General features: G+C 41.8%; 1 protein-coding gene across 2 annotated transcripts in view; it reads left to right on the forward strand.

Moving 5' to 3' along the window:
• arhgap36 (Rho GTPase activating protein 36) overlaps nucleotides 1-12,582 on the forward strand; it is a 135,385-nt gene that overhangs the window by 61,008 nt on the left and 61,795 nt on the right. For both annotated transcript variants that reach the window (XM_048605259.1, XM_048605260.1), the window contains one exon: nucleotides 5,768-5,836. In XM_048605259.1, coding sequence (XP_048461216.1) covers nucleotides 5,768-5,836 — 69 coding nt within the window. The remainder of the gene's footprint in view (nucleotides 1-5,767; nucleotides 5,837-12,582) is intronic.

The following is a 12,582-nucleotide window of genomic DNA, read 5'->3' on the forward strand; positions in this document are numbered from 1 at the left end:
TGTTCAATGGGATGGAGAATATGAGATATTGGTAAAATTCATTACACAGACTGCTCAAGGACAGAAGAAGGGATCAGAGTGGGTTGGGAGGATGACACGAGTGATTCGGAGCAAGACAGAGAAAGATTGCAAGGGTTGAGATGGGTGGTGAATCAGAAGTTGAGGAAGACTGATTGGAAATTGTGCAGAGAGAGATGGGGGGATCGGGGGGGGGGGGATTCGGCATGTCCGTAAGGACCCTCACCAACTTCTACAGGTGCACCATTGAAAGCACACTGTCTGGTTGCATAACAGTCTGGTATGGCAACTCCTCTGCCCAGGAGCATAAGAAACTGCAACAGTTGGTGTGTATAGCCCAGACCATCATGGAAGCCAACCTTCTATCCATGGACACCATTTACATGGCTTGCTGCCATCATCATCAAAGACCCATCACACCGTGGTAATGACCTCCTACAACCTCTTCCATTAGGCAGAAGATACAGAAGCCTGAACACATGCATGAGCAGGTTCAGGAACAGCTTCTTCCCATTACTAGACTGATGAATGGATTCTCTAGCCTCAAATCTTGATGTTACAAACATTGATCGCGCTTAGCACACGCCCTGTGCAATGTAACCTGTATGCCTCTAACTAGGTCTTTTTGATCTGTACATCTTTTGCTTAATATGATCTGCCTATACCACTCATAAACAAAGCTTTTCACTGTATTTTGGTACACGTGACAATAAATCAATCAATCACTCAATTAATCAGCTGAGAGAGACATCAAGGAAAAATCCAGGGGGAGAACTGAGCAGAATCCAAGAGAATTCAGGGTTATTCTATCCAGGAGAAATTCTCTCTCAGGGTACGGGAGAGGCTGGTGGAACTCTTCACCATGGAAGTGGCAGCCCAGTCACACTCTGCCAGCTCAAGTACCACCACTTGTTTTGTCACCTCATATCCAGTTCCGTAACTAGTCACGTGTCAGAGTCACCCTTCCCACACATTGGCCTGGTGTCCTATTACACTTCTGTAAATGGCTGGTTTGTGATGCAGAGTTCAATTTCTACATTGGCTGGGGTTACCATGAAGGAGTCTCCTTCTCAACCTATCTCCTTACATGAGACATGGTGACCCTCGGGTTAAACCACCACCAGTCATCCCTCTCCAATGAGAGCACAACTGGGAGAATGTCTGTGTGGAGTTTGCACAGTCGCGCAAAGCTGGAATTGAACCTGTGTCCCTGGCACTGTGAGGCAGTAGTGCTAACCACTGTGCCACCCCATGTGGTTGAAGTCATTCCATACCTGAATGGCAGTCATGAAACATCTTCACCTTCTTTGGTTGTTGTCAAGTGCATTCTGCATTTTGGAAAATTTGGTTGGGTGGTTACGTGGCAAGATCTCTGCTCATGATGGTAACCACAAATCCAGAGGAATGGCTCTGAAGTGTAAAATTGAGACACATAGATCTTGTATTGTTGCCTTACACTTCATAACGAGTGACATAACAGAGCAAACTATTCACTCAGTGAGGTCATTTGCCTGAGGGTAATGTTGTGAGGATGTCATACCATTCATGCTCTGTTCTGTCCAAATCTTCCTGTTTGTATATCTGGGCCATTGTTTGAAGTGATTTCTTCAGGTGCTGAATCTGACACTTAATTTGTCTGTTGGGGACACACGTGTAGTGTCTGACAATTAGAAATTTGGAGAAATAATCAGTGGTTCAGTCCTCTCCATTCATTGTAAATGCATCAGTGGCAATTTTGAACCTAAGAACTGACAGAATTTCATTCGGGCAAAGAGATTCCCTGTGGTGTTGTGGTGATAGCTCAGGCATGCTCCAGACATCCTCATTAACAATTCAACAAACACCATGAATCCCTGACCAATTGACTGTATCACGTGCCAGTCATCTCATCCATATTGTGCCCATATTACTTTGGGATAGTTGTGACAGTATCTCCTGGTGGAGAGTTTCAAGCACAACTACTTTTTTCCTTTAAGGTAACACCTATTGAGATACTGAGTTTACCTCTCTCGGGCCAAAAGCTTCATAAAGTATCTGGCACCTTTTTTATTTTGTCAGGCCACCACACAATGATAATTTTTCCACACTGCCTTCAGTTATGTATCATTAGCTGTTTCCAGTTGAAGCTGGTCACATCTATACTGACCAATATGAAATAGATCAATTTTGAGCATATCTTCTACCTTGATGTCCATAATATTGACCTATTGATCCAAAGCAAAAACAGAAGTTGCTGGAAAAGCTCAGCAGGTCGAGCAGGATCTGTGAAGAGAAATCAGGGTTAACGTTACAGGTCCAGTGACCCTTCCTCAGAACTTTCTCAGTTTTGGCCCTTCCTCCATTCTGAGGAATGGTCACCAGACCTGAAACATTAATTCTGATTTCTCTTCACAGATGCTGCCAGGCCTGCTGAGCTTTTCCAGCAACTTCTGTTTTTGTTTCTGTTGTTTTGTTCTTTTGTTTACAGCATCCACAGTTTTTCAGTTTCGACTTTTTGATCCAGTTTGATATTTGATTTATTTACTGTCATGTGTATTTTGTTACAAAATACAGTGAAAGTGTTGGATAGTGTCACCATTCTCTGGCACCATCTTAAAACACAGAAAAATAAACCAAAATATAGAACACATAAAGTCAGAAAAGTAAAGAAATAAAGAAAAAGTGTTCAATTTTACAGTCCTCCTTGTTAAGTGCTTCATAATGGGCCATGGGCCTGGTGGCCAGGCACAAATCCAATTTACCATGCCATTGCCGCTGGAACAAAAGTCACCACTCTTCAGCACCATCTCGTCTCCACCAGAGCATCCAATGGAATATCTTCACCATTTTTCATTTTTTGGCAATCTGCTCTGCTGAAATGACCATTTTGGCACCAGGTTTGTAGTAAACTTCAAAGTCAAATTCCTGAACTTTTACGAGAATTCATTGAAGTCTTGATGATGCATTTGTCAGTGGTTCTCGACCAATCGTTTCCAATGGTTTATGATTGGTTTCCACTGACTTGCTCATGTATGGAATTTTTGTGACCCATTCATGGCTCCAGTGTCCTTTTCTTTATTGATTGGTTGATTTTACTGTCATGTGTACCGAAATACAGTGAAAAGTTTTGTTTATGAGCGGTACAGGCAGATCACAGCAAGCAAAGGATGTACAGATCAAAAAGGCTTCAAAGCATACAGGTTACATTGCAGGTTACATTATTTGAGGCTACAGTCCATTAAACAGTCTGATAACAGCCAGAAAGAAGCTGTTCCTGAACCTGCTTGTGCGTGCGTTCAGGCTTCTGTATCTTCTACCCGACGGAAGAGGTTGTAGGAGGTCATTACGAGGGTATGATGGGTCTTTGATGATGTTGGCAGCGAGCAGTGTAAATAGAGTGCATGGATGGAAGGTTGGCTTCTGTGATCGTCTGGGCTGTGCACAGCACCTTCTGTAGTTTCAAACGGTTCTGGGCAGAGCAGTTGCCATACCAGGCCATTATGCATCCGGACATTATGCTTTCAATGGTGCATCTGTAGAAGTTGGTGAGCGACCTTATGGACATGCCAAATTTCCCGAGTCGCATGAGGAAGGAGAGGTGTTGTTGTGCCTTCTTGACTGTCACATTTACGTAGGAAATTCAGGACAGGTCTTTGGTTATCATCTCTCCAAGGAACTTCATGCTCTTCACTCTCTCAACCTCAGTTCCGTTGATGTAGATGGGGGCATGTTCTCCTCCTTTCTTTCTGAAGTCAATGATCAGTTCTTTAGTTTTGCCGACGTTGAGAGACAGATTGTTTTCATTGCATCACGTCACCTCGCACTCTCTCTCTCTCTTCTGTATTTTGACTCATCATGGTTAGATATCCATCCCATTATGATGGTGTTGTCAGCGAACTTGTAGATGCTATACATTTGGAATTTGGCAACACAGCCGTGGGTGTACAGGGAGTACAGTAGGGGGCTGAGGACACATCCTTGGGGGGCTCCAGTGTTGAGTATTATTGTGGAGGAGGCGCAGTTATCTATCCTCACTGATTGTCATCTATAGGTCAGAAAGATGAGGATCCAATTGCAGCCGAGACCGAGGTCACGCAGTTTTGATATCAGTCTGGAGGGGATAATAGTGTTGAAGGCACATATTGGAATGCAGGGCGGCCTTGTGATTGGCGTGATTAGACTGCATTTAGCGCACAGTTTGCTTGCCTTTGTGCCCTGAAACATGGCCAATTATCAATGTTTGCTGCACTTAATACTTGTAGATACAGACAGCTGGATGCAATAGTTTCAGGTTTTCAGTCATTTGTTAGGAATGCTGTGACCTTTCATTTTTTTCTTGGAGTTTTGTTTTGGAATGCTTCAATAGTTATTGAGGCTTTCTTATCTTCACTGACAATTCAGCCTTTGAAGCATCATATTCGTTGCCCTTGTTATAGCATCTACTGACAAAGCGATCTGTTGATACCTGTGGATTCTGCCTGTAGGACATTAATTCTAAGTGATGCATTCTAAAATAGACTCTCACAGGTAGCTAGCATTTTCATTAACATTGCAGGATCTTTCTGGCCCTCTTCAGATAAACTTGAGGTACTTTTCAATAGACGAATATGGGCTAATTGCAGGTAATTAAAACTAATTCAGTTTAGGAAACCTGGTTGGCTTGGATAAGTTGGGCCCAAAAGCCTGTTTCCATGCTGTATGACTCTATGACTGTATGCAAGAGAACATGTTAAATCGCTGGTTCAAGCTGCTTTTTTCTTCTGGGCGGTTTACAAACAATAAGTTCAACTGGATAAGTTTACCTTGGGTGATGTGAGATGGGGAAAGAGTGGTACTGATAGCAGAACCATTAACAAAGGGAACATCGTAAGAGATACACATGGCCATCCATATATACAATCAGATAATTGAAAAGGGAAGTATTTGTTCACAACTCCATTTCATGATCTGCACACTACCTGTTTAAAAACTCTACACAGTACATGATATAACAATTGCAACTAAGAAAAATCCATGAGAGAGTATTGCTGATTTTAGTAGGTATGGAGCAAATTTTATCTTAGTTTCTCATGTGGTCAGGTTTGCAGCTGTGAAGTGAAATCAAATGATGCGAAATTCAAAAGCTTAATATTGCATTCAATATTTATTAATGACAATTGTGCTGATTGATTACCAGTTGGGATGTCAAGTTATATCTATGTTGTTGCTTTTCAGTGCAATTAATAAAGATTACCTTTCAGTGTAAATGCAATTAAATAAAGAACATGATTGTTCTTAAGAGTGAATGAAAGCTTCAGTAGTGCATAGTGTCAAAATATATTCAAAGTTGTGGAAAAATGTCAATAATTTCTGTAGGGAGAACAAAAGAATTTGCAGGTATAAATTTCTATTTTATTTTAATTAATTCTTGGAATGTGTCTAAATTTTAGCCTTAACATCTGCTTTTACATATGACCTTACTGGAAACACTTTTCCTATGGATTTTGATTGTGAAGGTTCTCTTGGGGAGGAATTCTGCTTGGGTAATTGTTTTTCTTTGTTATGGTTGTAAGGAAGTTCTGAAGTTTTAAAGTTTATATGCCACCAGAAAATTTTAAACATCTGAGGAAAGCTGATATAATTCAGGATGTTCCCAGTTTCTTAGATTCATGCATTCAGTCTGTGTTTTAGCAACTACTTAGTTGCCCAGGTTTTTTCATCCCTATGCATATTCTCTATTGATGTTCACAGCTTCCAGTTACTAACAACTGATAAAATCCTGTCTTTCCAGATGGGCCAAAAAGGAGGAAATCTTTCCGACGAAAGAAAGATGCTCTTTCCAAAGAGAAAAAAGATAAAGGTGAGGAAAGCTTTCCAATGTTCAAGAAATCTTGATCAATTTGTAAATATTTAAATAAACCCTCCAATTCAGAGCAATCCGGGTAGGTCCAACGAATCTGTGCTGGAGTTGCCTATCAGGAAGGTTAACAGATTAAATTATCTTTATCTTACCTGTTGCAATATCTCTTTATCTCTCTTTCCTTCATCCATCTATTCCAACCTAATCTTGAATGTTCCCTTTGACCTCGATTTTGCACTCCTACTCGAAGTTTGGGTAACGTTTGTAAAATGCAACATGTGGCATGCATGCCATTTATCCCATCCACCCATTCACAGCCAGCCTCCCATTTAACAGGAACATAGAGCTTTCAGGTGGCTCAGTCACCTTTGCACCCTTAAGTGATCTATTAAAGGTCTATTAAGTGCTTTACGTTATTCCCAGTATTATTGTACCTGCTACAAGTGGAGAAACAAAGCAAGTGGTCAGAAGCACATCCCAACACAGCCCTCCTTTAGCCCTCCAATTTCCCACTACTCAAATCTAGCTCCACCTCACTGCAACTTGCTGACATGGTCCTAGTGATACCCTGATCATATCTATAGCCTGGCCTCCATAACCCCCTCGTCCGTGGGAACTGTCTATAATCCCAGAGGTGGCTGCTGCTTGAACAAAGCACTGCTGACCATTCAGATTATCTGACAGCTCTATGAGATGGATGAGGGTTGAAATCATGCCCTGTGTCAATCAAACTTATGTCAAGTATAATATGGGTCAGAGATAGCAGGAACTGCAGATGCTGGAGTCAGAGACAACACAGTGTGGAGCTGGAGGAACACAGCAGGCCAGGCAGCATGAGAGGAGCAGGAAAATTGACGTTTCGGGTTGGGACCCTTCATGGGTAGACTCCTGATTGACTTTTTGGCTTAGTTGGAGTGGGAATGGCATGAGAAGCATAGCACCCTGTAAAATGCAACCCTTTGTTTCTGCCTCAACTACTAGTTTTGGGACCGATTTTATAACTTCATGTCACGTAATAATTTGCAGCTATGGCTCATTGGCAGTGTTGTTCTTTCAGACTTAGAAGTTTGGAAAGTTCAAACCCAATGCTAGAAATCCAAGTAAAAAATGGATGCTGAAGTGTCAGTGCAGTACTGAGGAAGTGTTGCATTGTAATGGGGCCACCTCTAAATTGAGGATTTGAACTGAGACCTGATCTGATTTGTCCTTTCAAGTCAATGTAAAAGGTATGACAGACATTTTTTGAAGAAAAATTGAGACATTCTCCTGGTGCCCTGGCTAATATTTATCCCTCAACAAATAACCTAAAATCTAATTACCTGGCTGTTATCATATTGCTGTTTCTGGGTTCTGATGGTCAAGTTGCTCTTGTGTTTTATAAATGTTATAACAATGATTATATGTCAAACATATTCCATTGGTTATTTAGTCTTTGTACCATTCTGATGTTGTGAAAGATGCTACATAAATTCAAATATTTATGTTTCTGCGTAAAGAATTTTTAATCCTTCTCTGTTATATATCTTTTGCATTTAATCTTACATTTATGGCCATTAATGTTAAATCCTGGTACATGTAAAACTGAAAGGAAGCAAGGTTAAAGGGTTTTGACTTGGAGTCTTAGAGTCATACAGCATGGAAACAGACCTTTCAGTCCAACTGGTCCACGCCAATCATGTTTCCAAACTAAACTATTCCCACCTGCATATGTTTGGTCCATATCCCTCCAAATGTTTCCTATTCATGTATTTATTCAAATACCTTTTAAATGTTATAACTGTATCTGCATCCATTGTTTTCTCTGGCAGTTCATTGCACACACAAACCACTCCCTGTGTAGAAAAAAAGTGTTGCCCCTCATGTCCTTTTCAAAGCTTTCTCCTTTTACCTTTAAAGTATGCCCGCTAGTTTTGAATTCCCCCACCCTGGGGAAAAGACCCTTGCTATTCACCTTATCTATGTACCTCAGGATTTTATGAACCTTTCTAATGTCACTCTCAATTTCCTATGTTCCAGTGAAAAAGTCCCAGCCTCTCCCCATAACTCAAACCCTGCATTCTCAGCAACAACCTGATAAATCTTTTCTGAAATGTCGCCAGTTTAATAATATCCTTCCTAGAGCAGGGTAACCAGAAATACACACAGTACTCCAGAAGAGGCCTCACCAATGTCTTCAACATGACCCCACTCCTGTACTCAATGGTCTGAGCAATAAAGGCAATCGTCCTAAATGACTTCCTAACCTTCCTGTCTACCTGTGATGCCAATTTCAAAGAATTATGTACCTGAACCCCTAAGTCTCTCTGTTTTACAACACTACCCAAGGCCCTACCATTAATTGATTAAGCTGTGCCCTTTTTTGTTTTACCAAAATGTAATACCTCATATTTATCCAAATTAAACTCCATCTGCCATCAGTTGATCAAGATCTCTTTGTAATCTCAAGTAGTCTTCAGTGACCATTATACCACCATTTTTTGGTGCCATCTGCAAATTTACTAACCATGCCTCCTATATTCTCATCCAAATTATTTATATAAAAGACAAATAAAAGTGGACCCAGTACCAATCCCTGTGGAACACCACTGGTCACAGGCCTCCAGTCTGCAAAACAAACCTCCATGACCACCCTTGTGATCTTTCATGTTCAAAGTTTTGAATTGAAAAACTGAGTTTTTGTTTGTTGAGTCAATGCAGCATTGAAATGTTTGAGGTTATGAAAGGACTACACATTGCAGGTGGAAGCATTCCTTCTAATGGTTAACTGATCAGGAATTTTGTGCTTCCCTTCTATCTTTGATTAAATTTTTTCACTGTGGTTTTATCCTGTCTGTAATAAGCCAGATATAGAATCCCTACAGTGTGGAAACACGTGCTTTGGCCCAACAAGTCCACACTGAACCTCAGAGCATCCCACCCAGACCCATCCCCCTATAACCCACCTAATCTACACCTCCCTGAGCACTACGGGCAATTTAGCATGGCCAATCCACCTAACCTGCACATCTTTGGAGTGTGGGAGGAAACCAGAGCACCCAGAGGAAACCCACGCAGACACGGGGAGAATGTGCAAACTCCACACAGACAGTCGCCTGAGGCTGGAATCGAACTTGGGTCCCTGGCACTGTGAGACAGCAATGCTAACCACTGTGCCACCATGCTGCCCTATATATCATGTGCCACTTGAATTTCAGTGTATCATGCAGGGAGTGTTGCCTGGTTTGTTGTTCACCAGCTCCCTGGTGCTGACACTGGGCTCATGTAGTGGGATGTGGTGTAGTGGAAAACACAGGAGGCAGATGCTTCAGAGGCAAAGAAAACACTGATTTTATTGAAAAACAAGCAAATTGAATATATTTACAGGAATACGATAAAATGAATATCAAATCAACTAGTACTGACTGAGACCTATCTCACAGTTAACTTGACCCCCAGTTAAGCCTTACAGATGAGACTTGATAATAGTTACAGCAAGTGGTTGTCACCTAATGGTTGTGACAGAGAAAGAGAGATTATTTCTTAACCCGAATTCCACCCTGTTTCCCTTCCTTAGGGATGCCCTACGTCATTTGCTCCCAAACGCTACCTTTCCCTATTTCAAGACTAGTCAAGCTGGGTTAGAGGGTCTCAATGACCTTAGGTTCACCCCTGGAGTGGAATGTGATTTTGACTGGCTCTTGTCCATAGTCTTTTGCCGTAGCTGGGGCTCCGCGGAGAGCCGCAAGTACAGCTAACTGTCCGTCTGGTGGTGTCCACTGATGTAGTTAGGCATGTTGGGCCTGACGGGTGAGTACCTTGGGTTTTTTTTTTCCTTTCTTGGTGGTCCTTGAGAGCAGATTGTAGTCTTGGATGGTGATGGATGTTGCTGGTGTTGCCCCGGTTGGTGTCTTATGTCTCTGAATGCTTTCGATCACCTTCAGATGTCAAGTTGAGGTTTGTGGTTGGTTGATGATGTTTGGTGGTTGCGAGGGTTGCTCTTGGTGTGGAGGGTTCACAGAGTCCTTGACTCGGAGGTGTCTAAGGGAACTTTTCTCTTGATTGGTAAGTCTGGCCGATCCCCTTTCCCTTCTTCGCGGCTTTGGCTCAAGGACTCTTTCTCGTGCGGGCCCTGCTGCTTGTTCGGACTCTGGAACTCTTCTCATGAACCACTCACACCAGGCGCGCACAGAGCCCACCTCAGAGCACACACCTAGTTGGAATTGGAGTGCGTTGCTGGTATCATGGTGCAAACTGCTGGGATAGGGTCCCCAGTTATACCCAGCTGCAGGCCCCATCATCTCCCACCAAATCTGGTTTTGGCTGTCAAGCTATTGTTCCCCCTCTCAGGGCTGAATGAGCTTCCTGGTTACTGGAGGAGGTGTGAATGGCTTTTCAATTAAGGTGAATGGTTTTGATGGTTCGGAATGTCCAGTATTTCCCTTGGATGGGTATTCATTAAGCTTTGAATGGTAGTGTGAATGTTCTTGCGTCTAAAGGTGAAACGGTTTATATGTAGCCCAATTGTGTGGAATGTTCAGTATTTCTGTGCCTGAGCACTAGTTGGAAATTGAATGGCTTTGTACCTCTGTAGGCTCCAGAAGGTCTAAAGTTGTTTGTCTCCTGCAGTCTGCCTTCCATTGTTTTAAGCTGGGGCGTGAATGGGGGTCGTCCTTTAGTTTTGCAGGCTAACCCCTGTTCCAGACATCTGCCCCTGGACTTGCATATTACTCAGTGTGCCCCAACCAGCCTTTTCCTGGTTCGGTTGAGGTCCATGCCTTCATGAGTCCAAAAGTTCAGTGAATTTTAGTCCAATTTAATTTCCACAGACTTATGTCTTCAGAGGGTTTTAGTCCAGGGTACATCCATAAACTGATGGGGACTTTTGCCCTACCTTACAATCATCTTTCTTAATCTTCTTCTCTACAGCAATTTTTTCATAAATGGGCTTCTGCATTCTGTTATGTGGAGTGATCCACCATTGATCCACCTCTGTGCCACTGTTCTCCAGTATTCCATTCTGACCAATCATCCCAATATAAGCATCAAACCTTCTGTAATTGCTTCTCCTGCCATGTTTGCATGACTCCACCATGGCCTTCTCCTACCATTGATACCACATTCTAGTATCATCATAAAATTTCTGATTGTTAATGTGTACAACTACTTGCCAAAATCAAACCCAGCATCTATCAACTGAATTTTCCTGGTGCTTAGAATTGACAAGAGTAATATCATCCTATTTGCCTCTCGCCAGAGAGGTCATGGCTTGGATCTTTGCTGAGTTCCTTTTCACTTCTACTACCTTGAGCTGAACATGACCACGTACACCACTATGGCCTATCAAACTTTGAGCTGATCTTCAGGTCACATTTTTCAATCAACAGTATCTACATTGCCTGCAGTTTCAGATTCCTACAGCTTTCCTCCATGATTTGCAAAAACTCCAGCACATCCAGTGCATTATGAAAGTGTGCGCTGGTTGTGATGGTTCATTTTCAGAAGTTATCCTTGACAATGCGCATGAAGGATTTGAAGAGACGTGGAAGTTCTCAGACAGAAATTCTGGTGCATCCTACATCATTTGATCCCAGTTAGAATGGTCATGGCCTAGGGAAGAAGAGGAAGAGAAAACATAGTGCTGCTGACCAGCATAGAGCCATTGTTGGAAAATATAAGGGAGGACAAACCTGTCTCCTGGTTAAATAGTCTACAGCCCTAATTGCCGGCTCATACAAAGATTGGTCAGTTAGGCAAGATGCTAAAGGGTGTCTGGAACTTGAGGAATGTCATCTAGTCTTGGATCATAAACTTTAGGAGTGAATAAATAGTCCTGGGGGTGCGGGGTGTAGGAAAAAGGAGCCTGTTTTGTCAAATGATTGCTGTTGTGGAATTTCTCTAAACAGCATGTACACACAAAACTTATTTCTGGTCAAGGTTGGCTATAGCCAACTTTTCAAGGTCCGAGAGTTAGAGTTATTCAGTCTCACTTGTGAAGTTATTACCCTAGATGCTGTTGATTCCTACTTTTTTTGCATGCCATTACAATTTATAGGGTTGGGAATCATTACAAGATAATTAAATATTTTGTTGAAGATTCAAATCCTGTCTAACAACTGCAGCCAATGAATATCTTTGTAATTGAACATAAAGGCTGCTGTTGCCCTTCTTAGCTGCAAATCTGTGATGACTGCTCTGTAAGATTTCTTCTATGCATTGTAAATATATCAGCCAATCTTTATTCCACAATGCTTTTAAAATACTGCAAACTCACCACTGAAATGTGAATTTAGTTTTCAACAAGTAATGGAACATCAATATACAGATAACGTTATTATTCCAGATGTGTGCCTCATGAATCAATTTTAATCCCATGCTTTGCAAGGGTTTCCTCTCCTTCATTCCTTTTTTATGCCATCAAATTGAAGGACATTCCATTCCACTGACTGTTACCCAAGACTAAAGGAAGTAACAGCACAAGGCTAAATGAAATTCTTAAAGACTCCAAACCAGCAACCTTTTTTTTTCAGTCCCACCACATTCATACATAAAGATTTTCCGTCCTATGTAAAGAAATAGTGTAATTTGAATTAATTCTCTTTCTGGTTCTGAACTTTTACTCTGTGATATATACTGTAGCAAATGTCAATGCTATCCATGTTGCTTATTGGCCACGTGCCTATTTGAAAGTGTGAGATGTTTAGGGGCTTTATTGAGGAAGAGGGAATGAATTCGACGGATGGCAATTAAAGACAAAAAGCACCTTTTTA

This window comes from Rhincodon typus, chromosome 14 (genome assembly GCF_021869965.1).
Source record: "Rhincodon typus isolate 14 chromosome 14, sRhiTyp1.1, whole genome shotgun sequence".
In the NCBI taxonomy this organism is placed as follows: Eukaryota; Metazoa; Chordata; class Chondrichthyes; order Orectolobiformes; family Rhincodontidae; genus Rhincodon; species Rhincodon typus.